At 38.8% G+C, this 19,774-nt stretch overlaps 1 protein-coding gene across 1 annotated transcript; it reads left to right on the forward strand.

The window, feature by feature from the left end:
• The first annotated feature begins 1,687 nt into the window (after nt 1–1,687).
• LOC104042425 (calcium-activated chloride channel regulator 1-like) lies at nt 1,688–19,401 on the forward strand. Its single transcript, XM_064455450.1, has 15 exons — nt 1,688–1,846; nt 3,174–3,314; nt 3,543–3,693; nt 4,344–4,461; nt 5,689–5,860; nt 6,826–6,828; nt 7,486–7,710; nt 9,449–9,673; nt 11,159–11,336; nt 13,119–13,225; nt 14,571–14,795; nt 14,953–15,220; nt 16,412–16,576; nt 17,447–17,674; nt 18,740–19,401. Exons 1-15 carry the CDS (start codon nt 1,688–1,690, stop codon nt 19,159–19,161), a joined length of 2,787 nt encoding a protein of 928 aa, XP_064311520.1. The 3' UTR covers nt 19,162–19,401.
• The last annotated feature ends 373 nt before the right edge of the window (nt 19,402–19,774 follow it).

Consider the following 19,774-nt stretch of genomic DNA (forward strand, 5'->3'; position numbering starts at 1 on the left):
TTATTAAGAACGATGGGATCTATTCCAAGTACTTGTTTACTTTCCCTGAGAAGGCAGATACAGCCTGAAAGTTTACACCCAAGCCAACAGAACTATTGTGCCACAAACTGCAACGCCACGGAGCCATGCCACATCTGTACCAGGTCATGTAGAGAATGGTACAGCAAAGTAAGGCAGAGAAAATTCTACAGCTATTTATTCTAGCACTTGTATATGTCAAGTCCCTTCACAAACACGAAGAGTAGGCACTAGAACAGTGACAGCCCAGCTAAGAGGTATTTAGTTTTGAACACTTTTCAAGTGTGATTGTTTCACTTTAACACAAAAGTCTGTATTGCCCAGAAGATTTGAAGTAGACTGTAAACACCGATAACAAAGCAGTATCTGTGTACTACAGATAGACAGGATTTGTGTTTTGCATGTGAAAAGAGTAACTGCAGATTTATTAGCTAGAGTACTATAATCAGTCATCTTAAATTAACAATTGTTGAAGTTTTAGTAAATGAAACTCTCCCATAATTATTTTATAACAAGTAACAGTTACTTCAATTTCATCTTAGCTTTCTTAGCAATTACCACTCTTGAAACTGTAAAGAAATAGCTATTGCACTAGAAATTATTGCACTTAAGTGAGGTTAATGGATTTTTCAGATCTAAAACCATGCAAATGAGGTGACGTTCTGGTCACCTGCATACTACAAGAATATGCATATAGTTAAGATTAATCAGCATTTGTTAAAGCTTGAGGTAAAATGGAGATGAACCCATCAAGACCCTCAGCTATTAATAATGATATTCAGATCAGAAGAGGAGGTTTCCATAGACCAGCTGCAGAAGGTTCCTTCATAGCGTCTGCAGTTCCAACGGGACCTTATGCTGATGTGTTTCCACCATATAAAATTATTCATCTTGATGCCAGATAGATGATAAGGTCATTTTGTCATGGACTATCCCAGGAAATCATTTTGCCTCTATCACAGCTTGTTTCTTAGTTTATGAAAAGCCAGATTTCAGTTGCCTCCTTCTTGTTCTGGCAAGATAGACAACTTGTAGATGGGCGTCACACTGGCAAGCAACCAATGCAGCCAACATACCTGATATAACTGTACTTGCATAGAACATCAGTGTCTTGTTGCAAACTGTTACACCTCTTTTTGACACAAATGCAGTGTTAGGAGCGAAGAGCGGGTGCGAATCCCTCAGGGATGAGGCGCAAACCTCAGTGAGTGAAACCTTTGGCTTTATGGAAAGTGTGGCATTACCAGGACACCGACACTCATCAAAATGGGGACGTGATGCAGCGAAGCCCTGCTTGGGAGTGAAGCTCCAGGGAAAGCATGGCAGAGGTGGACAATAAAACTTGTGCTGATTAGCATATCATACGTATGCTATGTCCTGTTTGGCTTATTAGTGAACTTGCTGATGTAATGCAGGTCGCCTTTTCCAAATGCCAAGATCCGCAGCTGGCAGTCATGTTGGCCACCCTGTAATGGAGGGGAAGCGAATGACCCTAGGTTACTCTGACAATGAGATCAGACACTCTTGTGACTCTGCATACACGGATGGGGGAGGTGAACTATCTTGGATTACCATAACAAAGTCTTCTCGAACCCTACAGGCGGTCATATAAATAACACTGATAAGCCATTGCTTTTCTAACCAGGAACCTTGAAGGCAGGAACAAATAATGGGGGTGTTCAGGAGTTTGATATTTTTGCTGTCTTTTCAGCTCCTGCATGTGGCAAAAGGTTCTATGGTATGGCTGAATAAGAATGGCTATGAGGATTTGGTTGTTGCAATTGATCCCCAGGTGCCAGAAAATGACAACATCATCCTGAACACAATGGTAAGAACACTTGCATTTACATGCATTGTTTCTCAGTAGTTCTGACTTGACTTTTCTGCTTGGAAAGTAGCATGATTCAGGTCCAGCTCCCATTCTTGTCAGCAGGTTTTTTTCTTGTTTTGAATTAATCATTAATTAATCCCATAGTTACTAAACTAATAATTTCTAATTTGTTTTGCCATCTGTTGTCACTACTGAGAACACTAATTCCCTCAGACAATGCTCTAATAGCTCTGTTGGGTGGGAGACTGGAATCCCTTTAAGTAGCTTTCCAAATTATATTTACCTGTAAGAATGTCCTATGTGTAGTTGTTTAATAACCATTGGTTATGTTATTGTTTGTCATTAGCTAGTATGCCTCATAATGTTCCTTTAAGAATTGTAAAGGGAAAAAAAAAGGTTAGGTGTAGTGGCATTTCTGGGCTTAAATGTTATTGCAATCCATGTAGATGCCTCAGTGGATAAATTCCCCTAGAATAAGATGCTGGCCAGGTCTCAAAGCAAAGAAATTGTTTTCTACAAAGTCAAATAATTTTAGAGAAAACCTGCCGAACAGGACACTTCTGACAAATGCCCAGGTTCTGCAGTATGTCTAATGCCTGCTAGACCCTGATGTGGGATTATCTCAGCTCCATAGTTCTTAGTTTAGTCTTTTCTTAACCAAGATTGTAATACTGCCTTAGTTTTGTGTTACGTACTTCGTTCTACTTTATTTTACTGCTGTTTCTTGATAAGGCTAAATTATTCATTGCATAAATGGTTGTCGTGGTTTAGCCGGCAGCTCAGCCCCACAGAGCCGCTCGCTCACTCCCCCACCGGTAGATGGGGGAGAGAATCAGAAGGGGAACGCTCGTGGGTTGGGATAAGAACAGTTTAATAATTAAAATTAAAAGAAACAACAGTAGAAATGCAATGTAAAGGAGAACAACGAGAGGCGCAAAGCGCCGGGGGAGGGGGGAAGGGAGGGGAGAGGGGGAACGAACCGCCGGAACAACCCGCGCGCGCCGCAGCCACCCGCCGACCCGGCGCCGCGCCGCTCCCGCGCTGCTCCCGCGCTGCCCCCTCCTTCCCCCTCTCCCCCCCCCATACTGGTCATGGTGTCACGTGGTATGGAATGAACCTGCCATTGGCCAGTCGGGGTCAGCCGCCCCCGCCATGGCCCCGCCCCTCCCAGCCCCCCCGCCAGGCGGCAGAGCGCGGGAAGCTGGAAAGGCAGCCGCCGCCCCACGGTGAGGAGAATTAACCCCTTCTCAGCCAAAACCAGCACAATGGTTAAATTTTTAATACTAACATCAATATTAATATTTTATTTTATTTCATTCCTCAGAACATGATTAAAGATGCTTCTAAGTACTTGTTTGAAATGACAAAACATCGATTTTTCTTCAAGTCTGTAAAAATTATAGTTCCTAAAACATGGAAGAAAAACACGAACTATTCAAGATTAAAAACAGAATCATATGACAAGGTATGATTTAGAGAACTCCTGATAATTAGAACAACAAGGAAAAGCTAGACTGATAAGGCGACATTATGAATCGCAACAAAATCTAGGACTAATCCTGGAAGTCCTTACTCACAGGTGTTGAGAGTGTTTGTAAGGAAAAAAAATAATGCAGGACTGAATTTATTCAACAAGAATCACTTAACTGTTCTCTATACCCATGTTATATATAACTTTGGTCTTATCCTCCAGGCAGATGCCATCATAGCAGACACTTACATGAACAGGGATGATGATCCTTACACCTTACAGTATGGAGGATGTAAAGAGAAAGGACGGTACATCCATTTCACACCTAACTTCCTGTTAAATGACAATTTGACTGAAGTTTATGGAGAAAAAGGTAACACTGCTATTTAATTGCCTGTTCTATTGTTCGCATGAAATGGCCTAGATTTTTCAGTGATTAATGAATTTGGGTACTTCAATTTGCTTGCCAAAATGAAAAAAACTTTGAGAGACACATTTTTCAGAAGTAGTAAATACCTGTGAAATGTCTGAAGTTAAATGTCCAAACACTGGATCCAGAAGTTGTTCATCCCTTTGAAAACCTTCAATGCTTATTCTTCTGCACTTAACTACTGCCATCAGCACTAGCCTTCCTTTTATGATCACTTACCAAATAAACTATCAAGTGCTTCTGTATCTGATTTTGTACTACACTGTGTCAAAAAAATGTAATGTTTGCTGCTGTGTGGGACAGAAACCCTAAATTTCCTCCAGAGATTTGTGACATCTTGGAAGAAAGCCTGTAGAACAGTTCCTGCATTTCTGAGAGTCAAATATCAATAACAATTCTAGTCCTGATTGCTAAACTGATGCCTTCCTACTTTTACCTTAAAGAAATATTATCCCAATTGCTTAAGTATTTCACAATCTCCTAACTTACCTCAGATAAGAACTAGCTTGAATTGTTAAAATGTCAAAGTAAAACACTGACTAGCTTTTAAACGGTTGTATTCAGAACGTGTGTGTGCTACTCTTTTTCAACAGGTCGAGTTTTTGTCCATGAATGGGCTCACTATCGGTGGGGGGTGTTCAATGAATATAGTAGTGAAATGCCTTTTTACGTGTCTAGAAATTCTAAAGAAGCAAGTATTGAAGCAACAAGGTATTATTTTGTTCATATTTCTGCTTTTACATTACACAGGTTTAAACATTTCCATAACGTTTTCAATATTCTCATCATCTGTGCTGAGTTTGTACTTTGTAGATTGTCCATGACCTGTTCATATGATTAAAAGATGCTTAGTCAGCAACATCTGTTGCGTGCTCTGCAGCCCAGAAAACCACAGCTACCTATGGTGCTGTTTTGTAAGAGTTTCAGGAGACCAGGCTGGATAATCTTTTGCTCTATGTGCAGGTGCGGACTTCAGCTACCATTTGTTTCGTACTTATTTAATGTAATTTTATCAAATAGCAGTTGTCAACAACATTGAAATTGCCTACAGAAACCACTGTGATTTTGAACAGTTTCTATAAAGGACAATAACTGAATGGATGTAGAGAATTAGTTCAGGCTTGCTTTCTTGCCTAGGTCAGGTGTACCAATACAGTCTTTTGTATTGCAGCTACTAGCAGGATGCCTTTCCTGCATACCCTGTAATTATCACACAGAATCACAGGTTGGAAGGGACCTCAGGGATCATCTAGTCCAACCTTTCTAGGAAGAGCGCAGTCTAGACAAGATGGCCCAGCACCCTGTCCAGACAACTCTTGAAGGTGTCCAACGTGGCTGAGTCAACCCCTTCCCTGGGGAGATTATTCCAACAGTTGACTGTCCTCAGTGTGAAAAATTTCCCTCTGATGTCCAATTGGAATCTCCCCAAGAACAATTTGTGTCTGTTCCCCCTTGTCCTCTCCATGTGACCCCTTGTAAAAAGGGAGTCTCCATCTTTGTAGCTACCCCTTAAGTACTGGTACATGATGATGAGATCCCCTCTGAGCCTCCTTTTCTCAAGGCCGAACAAACCCAGCTCTCCCAGCCTATACTTGTATGGCAGGTTTCCCAATCCTTTGATCATCTTGGTGGCCCTTCTCTGGACCCCTTCCAGCCTGGCCACATCCTTTTTGTATAGAGGGGACCAGAACTGTACACAGGACTCCACAGTACTCACAAGGAAGATCACAAAAGACCACAAGAGTTTTATGATTCTAACTATTTCTAGATTAGTTTGAGGACCCTGCCAGGCATAGAGGCAGCCTACCTATCTTCTTGTGCAGTGTCTAGTACAGTGCTGTGTCAACAGCAGTTTGGCTTTGGGCAGCCAAAATTCAAATAAACAACCAGTTACACACTGGGATCTTAACCAGCCCCGCCTATCTTCTCTTCCCTTAGCTGTCCAGCTGGTGTGACTGGTATACCTGTTTTCCAAAACTGCAGCAGAGACAAGTGTGAGTCAAGAAGCTGTAGATATGATGGTCAGCTATATGAAAAAGGATGTACATTTATTCCAGATATAGACCAAAAAACCTCATGCTCTATTATGTATTCGCAACACCTACCATCTGTAAGTATTACTATACCTTTCTGGACTGAAAGTTTAGTAAAATTTGGGGTCTAGTCAGTTATTTCAAATGGGGAGAATGATCAGTCAGGTGTTTCTTTAATTAATTTCCATTTCAAAGAACATGCATGATCAGTTCTGTTAAAATCTGTTCAAAAGGGAAGATCAAGGAGCTACTGGAAATGAGTTGACAGCTGTTTCCTGCCAATAAGAGTGAGATGTACAGCAGCCTCAGAATCCTTCTTGCTCCATGTTTGAAGAACTGGGTCAACAGGCATAAAAGGGAAGCATTCTTGCCAAATGCCTTGTCCATAAGATAACTGCAGCTTTTGATCACTCCTTATGTAAACTGGCACCCAAATTGTCTTACCTGGTTAGCTCTATTACACTCTGTTGCAGAGCAACCTGGTCTGTCTGAACACTGAAGCAGCAGCCCACCTCTCCTGAAAGCAGCCAGGACAACCAAGCAGACGTCCTCATGCCAGCTGTGTACTGTTCCAGTGTGTGGGAGAGGGTGCTGGGACGGGGGTTAGCAGGACAGACATTCTCCTTGCAGGCTAGGTCTCTGGGGTACGGGATCACAATTCCTCCAGCTATCGACCTTGTTTCTTCGGGCAAGCTCTTTCCAAGTACTTTATGGGTGTACTAGGCCTGGCTAGGATACAGTTAATTTTCTTCATAGCGGATCGTATGGTGCCATGTTTTAGATTTTTGACCAAAACAGTACCAATAACACGCCAATGTTCTAGCTTTAGCTGAACAGCATCAAGGCCTTCTCTCTTGAATAGACTGGGGAGCGCGCTGTAGGCTGGAAGGGGACACAAGCAGGCAGGTGACGCTAACTAACCTAAGAGATATTCTATACCATATAACATCATGCTCAGCAGTAAAAAGGAAAAGAGGGGGTTTTAGGAGGGTTAGCCATCTTATGTTCAGCAACTGGCTGGGCATTGGTCTACCCATGGGAGGTGGTGAGTGATTGCCTTTGCATCACTACTTTTGTTTTGTTTCTGCTTTCTTCTTTCACTTGTCCTTCCCTTATTAAACAATTTTTTTTGGTTTTTGGGTTAACCCACAGCAATGGGTCATGGTCTTCCCTCAGCAGTGTGCTGTGGACATCCTGAGACATCTAAAAGATTATTTGCTGCTTCTCTCAAAGCCTTGACTTTGTATCTTTTGTATGTTTCCTTATTCCACTCGAGAAAACTTACAGGAACTGGTCCAAGACCATCAGCTTAACCCAAGAAGTTGGTTAAGTATTCAAGCTGCTAACTTGTGCTGACCTCCATGCCGTTCAGCGACAGTATCTATGTTAGCAGGCTTAAATCTAGTAGGACCTCCGTGAATCAGTCACTCCAAGGATCTCAGTACTCACAGGCTGAAAGCTTTGTTTCTGTATGTCACAACACATTTGGGCCATGTAAAATCTAAGATAACTTCTTCAGGAGCACTTTCTTTGCTTGCTAAGATCCTGGCTGGCCAGGCACCATGGCACAGAGGACAGTTGCTGGAGAACACCACCTCCATTTGTCCTGTCCCCCACTAGAAATTTCATATTTTTCTCAGATATTTTCTATATTCTTATTGTTGGGTTCAGAATTCTTATCAGCTTCAATCTGACCTTTTAGGTTCAATTTTGTGATAAAAACACTCACAATAGTGAGGCTCCAAACATGCAGAATAAGATATGCAATCACAAAAGCACATGGGAAGTAATTATGGAATCTGATGACTTTCGCAACTCGGCTGTTGTAAATGCTTCGGCGCCCCCCTCTGAGACTACCTTCAGGCTACTGCAGACCCAAGACAGAGCAGTCGCTTTAGTACTGGATGTTTCTGGGAGCATGTCAATGGTAAGAATATGCATCTTATAAGCAATTTTAAGCAAAAATTGTAAGAAACAGAAAAGTTACAAAATAAAAAATCAGTCAATTCTGTAATTAGCTTGATTATTTTAGAAAAAAAAAAAGGACTATTCTTATTCTTGGTAATTTTATTTAGGAATTCCTACAAGGTATCACTTCAAAATACTGAGAGTTGTAGGCCAGCCTCGGTCTTTTTTTCTTCGTGTAAAATCTCAATTTTATGTACTTTCCGTCCTTTGTTCCAGACCTAGAATGACAGTGCCATTGTATTCTTCCAAGCAGGAAATGTATCATAGATGGAGCTTCACACTTTATTTTTGTTATGAATGATTCTAAAATTTAAAGTAAATATGTAGCTCATAATATGTCAATAAATTAGATGTTCTTTCCTCATTACAATATTGCTCTTTGGAATCAAGAATGTGAGCTGGCATAATGTTATGTCATTTTAACAAGGCTGAGGTTGTTTTTCCTTTTTTTTCCCCATAAAACTTTGCATAGGTTTATTCTTTCATAACTTCTTGTGGCATGAGGTACTACGCTTGTTTATGGATGCAAGGTTTAGTAAATGTCCCTGAATATGTGCTCATTTGCATAAATATCCTAATACTTTTTAAAAGCTGTAAGCAATGCGATCCTCTAGACAGATGACAAAATTATCTGGGTAGGTAAGGCAGCTATGTCATGATTTATTGACAGACTTCGAAACACTATGCATACTCTAACAGCTTTTAAAAATCAGCCTATATATTCTTTTGATGTCATACTGCGTTTTCTTACCCATAACTTACCTCTTCCACAGTTCAGTAGTGAGCCAATGACCATGACTCTCTTACTGAAAATACTACAAGTTCAGTGTTTCATTTCTCACATGAAGTCAAGCCTAAAAATAAGACTGTTTATCTAAAGAAGGTAATTAAAAAAGCTCAACCATGTTAAGAAATATTCCTAAATATCTGACAGTCATACCTTAAACCAAAATATACATGAAGAAGCATAAAGCAGTATATGCTCAACTTCTTTAGTTATGGCACATACAATAATTGTGAGATTCTCCCATAGTGCTTGATCAACAGATCTATTTCCTGACATGCCATTCTAGTCCAGAGCTGTTCCTGCGACTGACCTTCAGCAAAGATCTGCAACTGTAATACATGATATTATTTTTATAATACAGATATCTACCAAAGTACATTTTACTAAATCAATTAGTAAATAAATGCTAAAAAACAAAATGAAGATGATTATGAAATAAATACTGCAAAAATAGCTAGCTCCAGAGATAAACGTTTTCAAATACAACCTTTATATACTTGTATTGAAAATAGCCATACTTTTACTTCAATATTATTTATATTTTCAAAATTCTTAGTCTCTAGACTAACCTGCTCCTCAGGCATCATAGGTGGTGTCCTTTTGCATTGACACCATGTTATTAAAAAGAAAGGTGACAAAAATCTTGGTTAGGAATGAAGTCATAACATCAGAAGATAGACTTTGCCTGGTGACATCTTTCCTGGAAGCTGCAGTTTGCTGCACTTTCACAATACCAGAATGTGGTTTACATCTCCTCTCTTCTAGAACTGAGCATATGTATGAGTTACCTTATGGCAGATAGTTAATTTTTAATTACATGATCAACATCAAAAATTCCTGTATTTTGTTTATAGTGAAAGCTTTTCAGAAGAGATTAAATTCTAAGGATGTTGTTCTCTTTCACATACAGTCCAGCCGCATCAGACATCTCCGCTGTGCTGCAGAGTGGTTTCTGCTCCATATTATTGAAAATGGTTCCTGGGTTGGAATTGTCACATTTGACTCTGATGCATCTGAAAAAGCTTTGTTGCAACAAATAACCAACCACACAGTACGCCAAGAACTTGTTCAGTGTTTGCCTAGATTTGCTAGTGGAAACACCAATATCTGTGCGGGCATACATAAAGGACTTAAGGTAAAGTGCAATGTGGAAATACCTCCTGGAATGTATGGAAAATGAGGAACAAGTGAGAAAAATACTTGATAGTCCACTGAACATGGACTTCCTATGCAATGGAAGATTTAAGAAAAATAATATGACTCTTGAATCTATCAGGAGAAAATTTGGTATAGGAACTATGTGTCATTACCATTATCTGGCATTAGAAAGGGTATTACCAGAAGACAGGCCAGATGTGATGTCCATGCTTCAAAAAGGATATTGAAAAATAAGGTCAAATTCCAAAATGGACTACAAGAATGATCTACATTTTGGAAAATCAAATTTCTAGTTGGAAACCTATGAAGCTTATTCTATGTAGTTTGTTTAAGAGAGTTAAGATGTTACTTTAATACAGTTCTTTAATGACTCCTAGTGGAAAGAAATATGCAGTACTGCAGCCCAAACTCACACAACTGCATAAACTCACAGCCCGATCACATTGCTGGCTGTATATACAGAGAGAAGGCTGCAGACCAATACAACAATGAACATCACAATGTATTCCTGCTATCTCTAAGATTTTTTTCTAGTAATGTGAACTGAAGAAACACCAGAGATCTGACTCATGAATCAGAATGAACATATAGAATAAATAAGTGTTAAAAAAGGAAGCTGTACAATGGCAGTATTGTTAATTTCCACGGCCCACTAGTCATGACTCAAACCCCTAAAACTGTGAAACCACATAAAAATTGTGAGATTGGGAAAGAGTGATGGATAGATATTATTATTTATTTGTCTGTTTTACTTCCTTGGCCTGGCAGTCTGAAGTCTTGAAGGCAAAATTGGAAAATCAGCAGCAACGTGTAGGAAAAGGGAAGAAAGAGAAAGAGAGAAATTGAACAGAGAAGGATGAGACTGCTGAGGTAGCCGAGAGTCCAGGGCAGAGAGGAGGTTCAGGACAGGGGGACATCAGGGGGAAGACTGGCAACCAGACAGGGATGGAACAGCCAGGACAGAGGCCTCCTCTATGGGTGCTCCCTATCCTTTTCTGCCCCACCTTCAGCTACCTCAGAGTCCACCCTCAGACAGAAACCTGTCCTTCTCGACTCCTGAAATTTTGATTGGGGAATAAAAAGTAGTTCCAGACAGTGGACATAAGTTTTGAACGTGATGCCCTTAAACATCCAGTCCTGAACCAGCAAAGCATATACAGGCAGAATGCTTCTGACATCTTCAATTTGGAACAGGTTTCTCCCCGAGGAAAACATATTAAATTTTAATTATTTAGAATTCAACACTCACTATATCTAAGCAATTAGATGTCGCAATCTCAATTGCAATAATTAATATTTTAATAGTTTTAGTGTTAAATAAAAATTCAAACACTTATTAAAGAATAAATTTATCATATTTGAAGTAAACAGGTTTAAATGCATACATTGACTGTGCTCTGGGATAAACAAGCATTTAAAAATTATTCTGCGGCTTATGTCATGAATTCTTTTCTTGATGCAGTTAATTGAAGATAAAATGCATACTACGTATGGTTCAGAAATTGTGTTACTGACAGATGGAGAGGACCCAGGTATAGCATCTTGCTTTGACTTGGTGAAAAAAAGTGGGGCAAAAATCCACACCATTGCACTGGGGCCACTGGCAGCCAAAGAATTAGAAGAATTTTCAAAACTAACAGGTAAGTATTCTAAATGCACTCTTTCTCTGGCATGCATATTCAAGTATGAAAATGTAAAAGCATGGCAATTGATCAGTCTGGAAAAAAGAAATTTAAGAAATTTTAATTTTAAAGAAATTTGGTTTTCATGACAGACTTTTTACATACAAACAAGCAGAACTCTCTAGATCCACAGATTTGTTTTAAGAGCTGTCTAGATTTAAAAAATGAAATAACATGACAATACCCTATTACTAAGGAGATTTAATTATGATATTGTTAGATAACATAAAAAATGTCTAGAATTTTATTTCTGGCATTGCATCCAATGGCTAGAACTTTTTATATGATTTAACTTAAAAGTATTTTTTTATTATATAAAGAATAATAATTTTATCCAACTGTTGTGGCTGAAGTGACTGGCTAGGAAATTGTAAACACAGTGACTACCCTTGTCATTAGCAAGCATAGCTGTCAGCTGAGCTGGAACTGCATAATTAGTTTGAAAACAACCATTTAAAAACTACCCACAGGGGTGCTGCTTCATGCTACAGCACCTGCAAATGCCATGGAAGAATGAAAACTCCTTGCATAGATCTAGAAAGCAAGCTGACTCCAAACAAATATGGTGAATAAATATCCTTATTTGAGAGGTGTACATGCTGTGCTGCTTCAGACTACAATCTGCTTGTTTCTGCAGTATAAATAACTTTGAATACCCTTATGCACTCTTCAACGTCACTAGATCAACATGACTCTGGGAGAGTCCAGAGTTCAATTCTGTTCTGGCCTGTATTTTAAGACAGAATTTGTAATTTAAGCTCTACTTGTGAAGTATTTCTTAAGAATGATTTGTGAGCCAGAAGGAACCCAGGTGGTCCTTCAGCATGTAGTCTTCAACCAGCAGGCCTTCCTCCTTAGAAACAAAAATCAGTTCTCTGAAAATACTGAATAGATCTCTGAGCTCACACCTCTTCAGCTCACACGACTCCACGTGTTCTCTCATGAGACACAGCCATACCTCTGACGTAACCTGCACACCTTATGCCAGCCTGTGCGTGAGCGATGGGGGCGAGAGGCCGTAGGCGGTAGGGAGGAGCTGTGGGCAGCCTCTGCACACCCCAGGTAGGCTCCCCAGGGCTCAGCGCTGCCCAGTATCTCTTCTGCACTCTCGATTCCAGTGACCTGTGCATTAGGAGCGCAGCGATGGCTCCGTTAACGTCTGGCACGTATGATCCTAGTTTGAGAGAGAATTGCAACAAACGCGTGAAGTGCAGATGCTTCAGCAGAGCACTAAGAGGCCATGTTCACAATGAATCCATTGACGGACCTGCACTGAGTATGAAAACTTCCAGTGGACTAGAGCTGCTTGAACTCAGTATGCATGAAAAGAGATCTAGACTTCACATTTGGAAATAAAGATGATCTGGATTTTAAGAGTGAAAAACCATGGAATGCCACTGTATCTTTTCTACAGAGGTATTTTCAGAGCAGAATTTCACTGAAGGGATAACACGTGACTCCAAAAGTTCTAGGAAATGTCTAAAAATGCTGCACTTGATGATATGCTGCAGGGAGTGATTTTTTTGCAAACTTTGCCAATGAGAGAGAAAACACATTAATCACACAAGCCAGTATTTACTATGACACATGCATTAACACATTAATAAAAAGATACATTTATGTTTTGATTCATAACAAGTTGGCTGCCTTAGTACCACATTCAGTACCAGAAGTCACATAAAATTTAGCAATTTTAAAGTGAAAAATAGTATTTCTAATTACTTTGCTCTTGTCTTTCAGGAGGTTTAAAGCTTCATGCTGTAGATGGACCTGTCCCCAATAAATTAATTGAGACATTCAGTGCAATTACATCAAGAAATGGAGCTATTTCTGAACAATCTATTCAGGTCTGAATTTCAACGCTTCTTTTTCCTCCTATGCTTTTAGTTGACCAGTACCTGAATGAATGTAGACATTAATGATCATAACTGTCAGTGGGTCAGTTTGGAAATAGGAGCCAGTACATGTTTTAGTGATCTCCTACTTTTCACTGCAATGAAATATATATATAATTTACATAATTTATATAATTCTTCATTTCACAAAATCAAGAAAATGTCATATAAAAATATCTTATAATTGTCAAAGTCCAAGAGACTTGGAGAGAAAAAAAAGCAAGCAGAAATCCCCCAGGATGTTTTGTTCACTCCTATATGGAACATCTTTTAGAGCATTTTCACAGTCTAACTTAACAAAGATACAATTAAGATACAGCTTCTCTCCTAAGCTATATGTATCATTTTGACATATAAACTTTTAGACTTTTCATCCAGGCCAGTTGTTAATTGCAGTTTAGCAACTCATTCCTCACTTTGTTAATATTTTAACACAGATCCAGTCCTATGTTTTATCCAAAATATATCACTGGCAAAGATAGTTGGATTATAAGCAACAGTCAATATAGATTTGAAAAGCAGGTCTGGGATTTTTTGAGTTGTTCTGTTGCCTTTAATTGACTCTTCTGTCCCACCTATACAGGCAAAAAAATATTAAGTTTATGCAGGTCATTTTCTAATTGCAGGCTTTATTGTTCATAAAATTGGAGTGAGGAAATTACACCAAATTTTAATTTTAATAAAGAAAATATTGTCTACTTCTCTCTTCTAAATATTCTCCTCTGTTCTGTTCTTTCTGTCTCTCTCATTACCTATAAGCCTTACAGTCATATATGGAAATATTTTCTTTTTCTCTCTTCCAGGATTTTGAGACAAACTGCTGTGGAAATACAGCTTACTGGCACAATGCTTTAGCTAGGTAGATCAATAGTTTAGATACAGAAATGAAGGACTTACACTTACTCTTATTCTGTTTACCATAATTTTACACTTAAAATCAATGTTACTATGCAAGCAGCCATGTCATAAAGTGAATCTGGGATTTTGTTAGTTTTCTTCAGTGAATAGTTGTGCCAAGTGCCTCCTAATTTTCCTGTGGGTAGAGACAGCAGAACTAAAAAGCCTGCCATCTTCTCTATATAACTCTGAGTTATAAATAAGTAAGCAGAGAACTTTTTTCATGCTAGTTTCCAAAAGGCATAGATGCTTTTCAATTCTCTCCTCCAAGACTAATCCATTTTAAGTCAGCAATGAACAGATATAATATTGTGCAGCGGTTGAGGAAATCACTCTGAAAATATGTTAAATGCTTCTTTACTAAACAGCAATAAGGCAAACTTTATTTCTCTAACAACAGCTTGAAAGCAAAGAGCAAGTTGTTCAGCATTCTGGATGGATGAATACTACTTTGCCTGTTGACAAAACTGTGGGAAATGACACTTTCTTCAGCATTGCATGGAGTTCATCTCAACCCTTTTTTTTCCTGATGGATCCCAAAGGAAAAGAATATGGAAGCTCAGACTTTACAATTGATATTTTAAACTCAAACACAGCTACACTCAGTATAAGTGGCACTGCAGAGGTAAAGAATGAACGTTTTATTTTCTGAATTAATATTTCCTATAACAGACCATATGGCTTTTCTTTAATTAACTTTTTATTATATAAGGGAAACAATGGCCCTGTTAGAACATGACACTTTTTCACTAGTTTTTTATATTTTTGCATTTTATTTGTAGGTGGGTGATTGGCAGCTTTATATTAAAAATGTGCATACAGCAACTCAAGTTATATCAGTAGGAGCTGCCTCTCGACCAGCACGTTCTGATGTTCCCCCTGTGAGCATTGCAGCTTACACGCACAGGGCTAACAGCGCATTTAATCCAGTTGTTATCTACACAGAGGTTAGCCAAGGGTTCTTGCCTGTTCTTAGTGCAACTGTGATAGCCACCATAGAGAAGGATGGCACTGTACCAGTAGCCCTTGAACTTCTTGATAATGGCGCAGGTAAGGTTCCATATACAGAGTAAAAATCTTTAAATTTATGCATTTTGGAATCCAAGTCTGCATGTTCCCCTCAGAGTTATCACTAAGGACCGAGTCATTGCTACACCCTAAATCAAGAACAGAAAAATAAAAAGGGAGACAGAGAACCGTACTGCTTTAGGATGGAAGTAAGCTACAAAGCTTTTTCTTGGTGAGGAAAACAAAGACATGGGCCTTTACCAGAAAAGCTGGTCTGCTTTGTTTCCTGTGCTGTCATTGAGGGCAAAAGCAGAACTGTGCATGGCAGAGGGTACGTTGCCCGTATCTACTTTCTGAAAGAGAACTTCATGTAATCATCTGCCTTCAAGAGGCCACATAAAAATAAAACAAGCTGTTTTGTTAGTCCATCTCATATTCTGTGAAGCTGGACTACAGTCTTAAATTTAGCTCACCAAACGTTAGCTTTATCTATTTTGTATGTTAAACAAGTGCGTTATTCTTCTCGTCAAGAACACTCTTTCTTAGAGCAATAGCAAGAAATTCCTGGCATTCAGCGTCCCTTGATCTTTCATCTCTCTTCCTTTTCTCTCACTACTGCTGTAGACGTGTAGCTTTATAAGTTCTCTAGTAGCCAGCAGTGACTCCTCATTCTGTCCTTGCTTTCACATTGCTGTACTTAAAAGTAGAAGAAGATTTCAATGTGTTATCCTGTGTTTCTTAAACATCAGCTGTTTTCTGAACCCATGAGGTTGTTTTTACATTGCTGCCAGGCTTTAAAATAGTTAGCTTGGATGCCACCAGCAGATCATCTACTGCAGTCAGTCAGGTGCAACTGCACAAGTTCTCTTAAAGAGAAGGAACCCTCTCTTGACAAATTCCTGCTTATGGTTAAATGATGACATTTTTCTAATTTAAAGGTGCTTTATGTAGTAGATCACCAGTAAGTATTAAGTTGGTGTTCCATATAGTAGCAAGAGATTTACCTAGTTAAAGCGTTAATGCAAGATGGTTCTTTAGCAAAACACATATGAAATGCAGGTTGTCATAGTGGGACTACTCCTGTTTTTAAAAATGTCCACATTACAAAAACACTGCCAGGTTTTCTGCATAGTAATGTTCAGCTTTTATGTTTATATATGAATAGCAAAAATAACCTTGTTCACCAGCAGGTATCTTGTCTGAGATATTAATTATCAATAATTCTATACCAAGGTGCTGACATGATGAAGAATGATGGAATCTACTCAAGGTACTTTACTGCTTTACAAGGCTCTGGGAGATACAGTCTAAAAGTGAATGCCCGTGGGAGAAGTACAACCACCAGACTTAGCCTCAAGCAAAATCGAGCCTTGTATACACCAGGCTACAGAGAAAATGGTAAAGAGCATTTATGAAAGAGACAATTCTTTGCATGATTTGTACGTAGGGGTGTGTAAAGCTTTAGCAAATGGGATCATTTAGATTCAAAAAAATTGCATTTGATCTTAAAAGATGTTTCATCTATCATTTTCACTACAAAAATCCCAAACAAAACCAACCAGTTCTAACTACTGTTTCCTATGTATGGGAATAGCATAAAATGTTGTCTTTAATCTAAAAATAATTTTTTCTTACAGCCGTGAGGATAAGTATTGCTCAGAATCTGTATTTCAGCATCTCCCAACAGGAATTTCAAATCTATAGTTTTTCTTGAGGCTTTAAAATGGGGATTTGGAGTAAATAAATTCAGCATGTAACATTAGTATACAAACTAATGCTGCTAGAAAACTTAGCTTTTGAGGTTTCTTGACTTTTTAGTATTTTTTCATCTTAATGCTGAAAAAATATTAGTTGTAATTTCATATTCTAATGCTTATACATTGTGAAATGTAGAAAAATCAGCATAAAAATTGTCTAAAAAAATCACAAAGTATGGCCTATGTAACTGAAACTCTCTTAAGGCCTGCAATATGGGTGAAGAGATGTATAGAACCACCTTATTGCAGCCACGGCTCACCAACATCTGCAGCCTGCTTTACTGGTTACATAATTTCAAATTTTTACACATTTCAGACTTTGTCTGCTTTTTGGGTTTCCTAAATTTTATGCTGAGAATCCTGAGATCACCTTATTTTCTGTCTTCACGAACTTTCCACTAAATTTGAATAAGCTGAAGAAAACTTACAGGATTAGAAGAGATAATAAAAATTAAAAGCAAATGCAATTCAGAGTTCTGTCATGATGAAAGCTGAAAAATGTTTTAAACAGGTAAAACTTATATGAATGCACCGAGACCTAAATTTGTGGATAAAGAAATCCCAGTCAAGATGGGAAGTTTCAGCAGAATTTCAACAAGTTCTCTTGTAGTGAATACAGAAGGAGATTCTGCTCCTCTTTATCCACCCTGTAAAATGACAGACCTTCATGCTCGTATAGAAAACAAAACAATCATCTTGTCTTGGACAGCTCCAGGAGGTGACCTTGACAATGGAAAAGGTGAGTCAGACACTACATTTTCGTGAGATTAGGTTGATACTTTTATCTGAAAGGACATAGGCTGAGGGCCACCACTCAAGGATGAGGATTACATCTTTCCCGCCTAAAAACGTAACCAAACAGGAAGTTACCCTGTTGTATCACACCTGTTTTAGTTCTCCTTAATTTTTAATGTTACAAGAACCCAAACCAAGTAAACTAAGGAATATTATAAATAAATAAATAAAATTATAATACAACCACCAGAGACTTTAGGAACAAGTCTTAGTTCATGTCTGTGCATAATTAAAAGAAAAAATCAGCCAACATGGACAATACAAAGCTTTAGTCTATTTACAAAGATGTAAATGGACTACAGACATGCAGTAACATTCTATCCAAAATACTCATCGAAAGATTGTTGTACAGGAAAACTGAAACCTAATTCCAGATTACATGTACAAGCATTTCCTTGCATAAACCAAAGATTGCATGTCAAAATATAAAATCTACAGCTACACAGATTACAGTTTCAGATTAAAATCTTACATTTATCTAAAATGTTTAATAACCAGCTACACAAGGAAAAACAACTCAAAAAATATCTCAAAATCCTTTGATTATAAATGGGAGAATCATTTTGTGTCTTTCACAGGTTTTGCTATCAAAACCTCATGCTGAGAGAGAATACAGATCAGATACAAGGTCCACACCTGCCATTAACACATATGCTTTAATTGCCATTTCACCTTATGTTTGTATTTGGACAGCACAGTTTCTCATTCAGCTACATTTTGCACAGGTCTGCACAAAGCTAAGAGTGTTGGTGAAACAATATTTTTAAGGGCAGTGAAAAGGAGGGGTTCCCAGACTCAGCAACAATAGACCTTTGCCACTGTAAAGTAAGGTTTAAAAACAAACTTGCCAACCCTCCATGCTGAGCAACAGTCAGTAGTAGAACGGGAATCAGCAGCCCATTTTTTTTTACAAATGGCTCTAGAAGTCCTATACTGTCACCACAAACAGGGATATTATATCAAAGCATCTCTATTATTTTGTTGTTAACATGCATTCTTTTTTCCCTAGCTGATCACTACATAATAAAAAGAAGTGGAAATCTTCTGGACCTCAGAAATCACTTTGACCGTGCTACTTCTGTGGATTCCTCTAATCTCATACCTAAGGAGGCTGGTAGAGAAGAATCATTTAAAATTAATTCAGAAAATTACATAATAGAAAATGGCACCATCATCTACTTCGCTATACGTGCTGTTGATGATATCAACCTGACTTCAGAGGTATCTAATATAGCACAAGCGACATGGTTCATTCCTCCAAAAGCATCTCTGCTTCTGGATTATGATGGGGACAATGATGGTGCTACCAGTGCAGTAATAGCGGCGATAGGAGCTGGGAGCATAGTAGTTGTCTGTACTATTGTAAGCTCAGCTCTGTGGGGTTTACAAAAACGAAAAGGAAAAATGGCTATTGCAGAAGGGCACATGTAAAAGTGAAAAATAGAAGGAAATTACTGTAATTTTTGCTACACAAGTTTCACAGTAGGGAAAGAGGTATTAGTGCATTCAAAAAGCAAGTGCACTGATTTTAAACAGATATTTGTCTTTTTTGATAGGCTTATAGGTATAGATTTTCAAAAGTCTGTCTTATATCCAAGTACATGTACACTGATTAAACATCTAAGCACGTACTCAGAACTATAGTAAAGTATGATATGTGTACTGTCATTTGTTTCCATGTGATAAAAATACTTTTCTTGTCATGGTTTTAGCTGGGATAGAGTTAATTTTCTTCACTGCAGCTGGCATAGTGCTGTGCTTTGGACTTAGCATGAAATCAATGTTGGTAACACACCAACGTTTTGGTTGTTGCTGGGTAGTGCTTGTACTAGTCAGGGACTTTTCCAGCTTCCCATGCTCTGCTGGGTGCGCAGGAAGCCAGGAGGGGAGGGGGCAGCTAAGAGAGCGGATTCAACCTGGCCAAAGGGATATTCCATATCATGTAACGTCATGCCCAGTATGTTACCTGGGAGGGGCTGGCTGGGGGAGGGAGGCAGCAATCACGGCTCGGGGACGAGCAGCGTCGGTCAGCGGGTGGTGAGCG

The sequence above is a fragment of the Phalacrocorax carbo genome, chromosome 6 (assembly GCF_963921805.1).
Source record: "Phalacrocorax carbo chromosome 6, bPhaCar2.1, whole genome shotgun sequence".
NCBI lineage: Eukaryota > Metazoa > Chordata > Aves > Suliformes > Phalacrocoracidae > Phalacrocorax > Phalacrocorax carbo.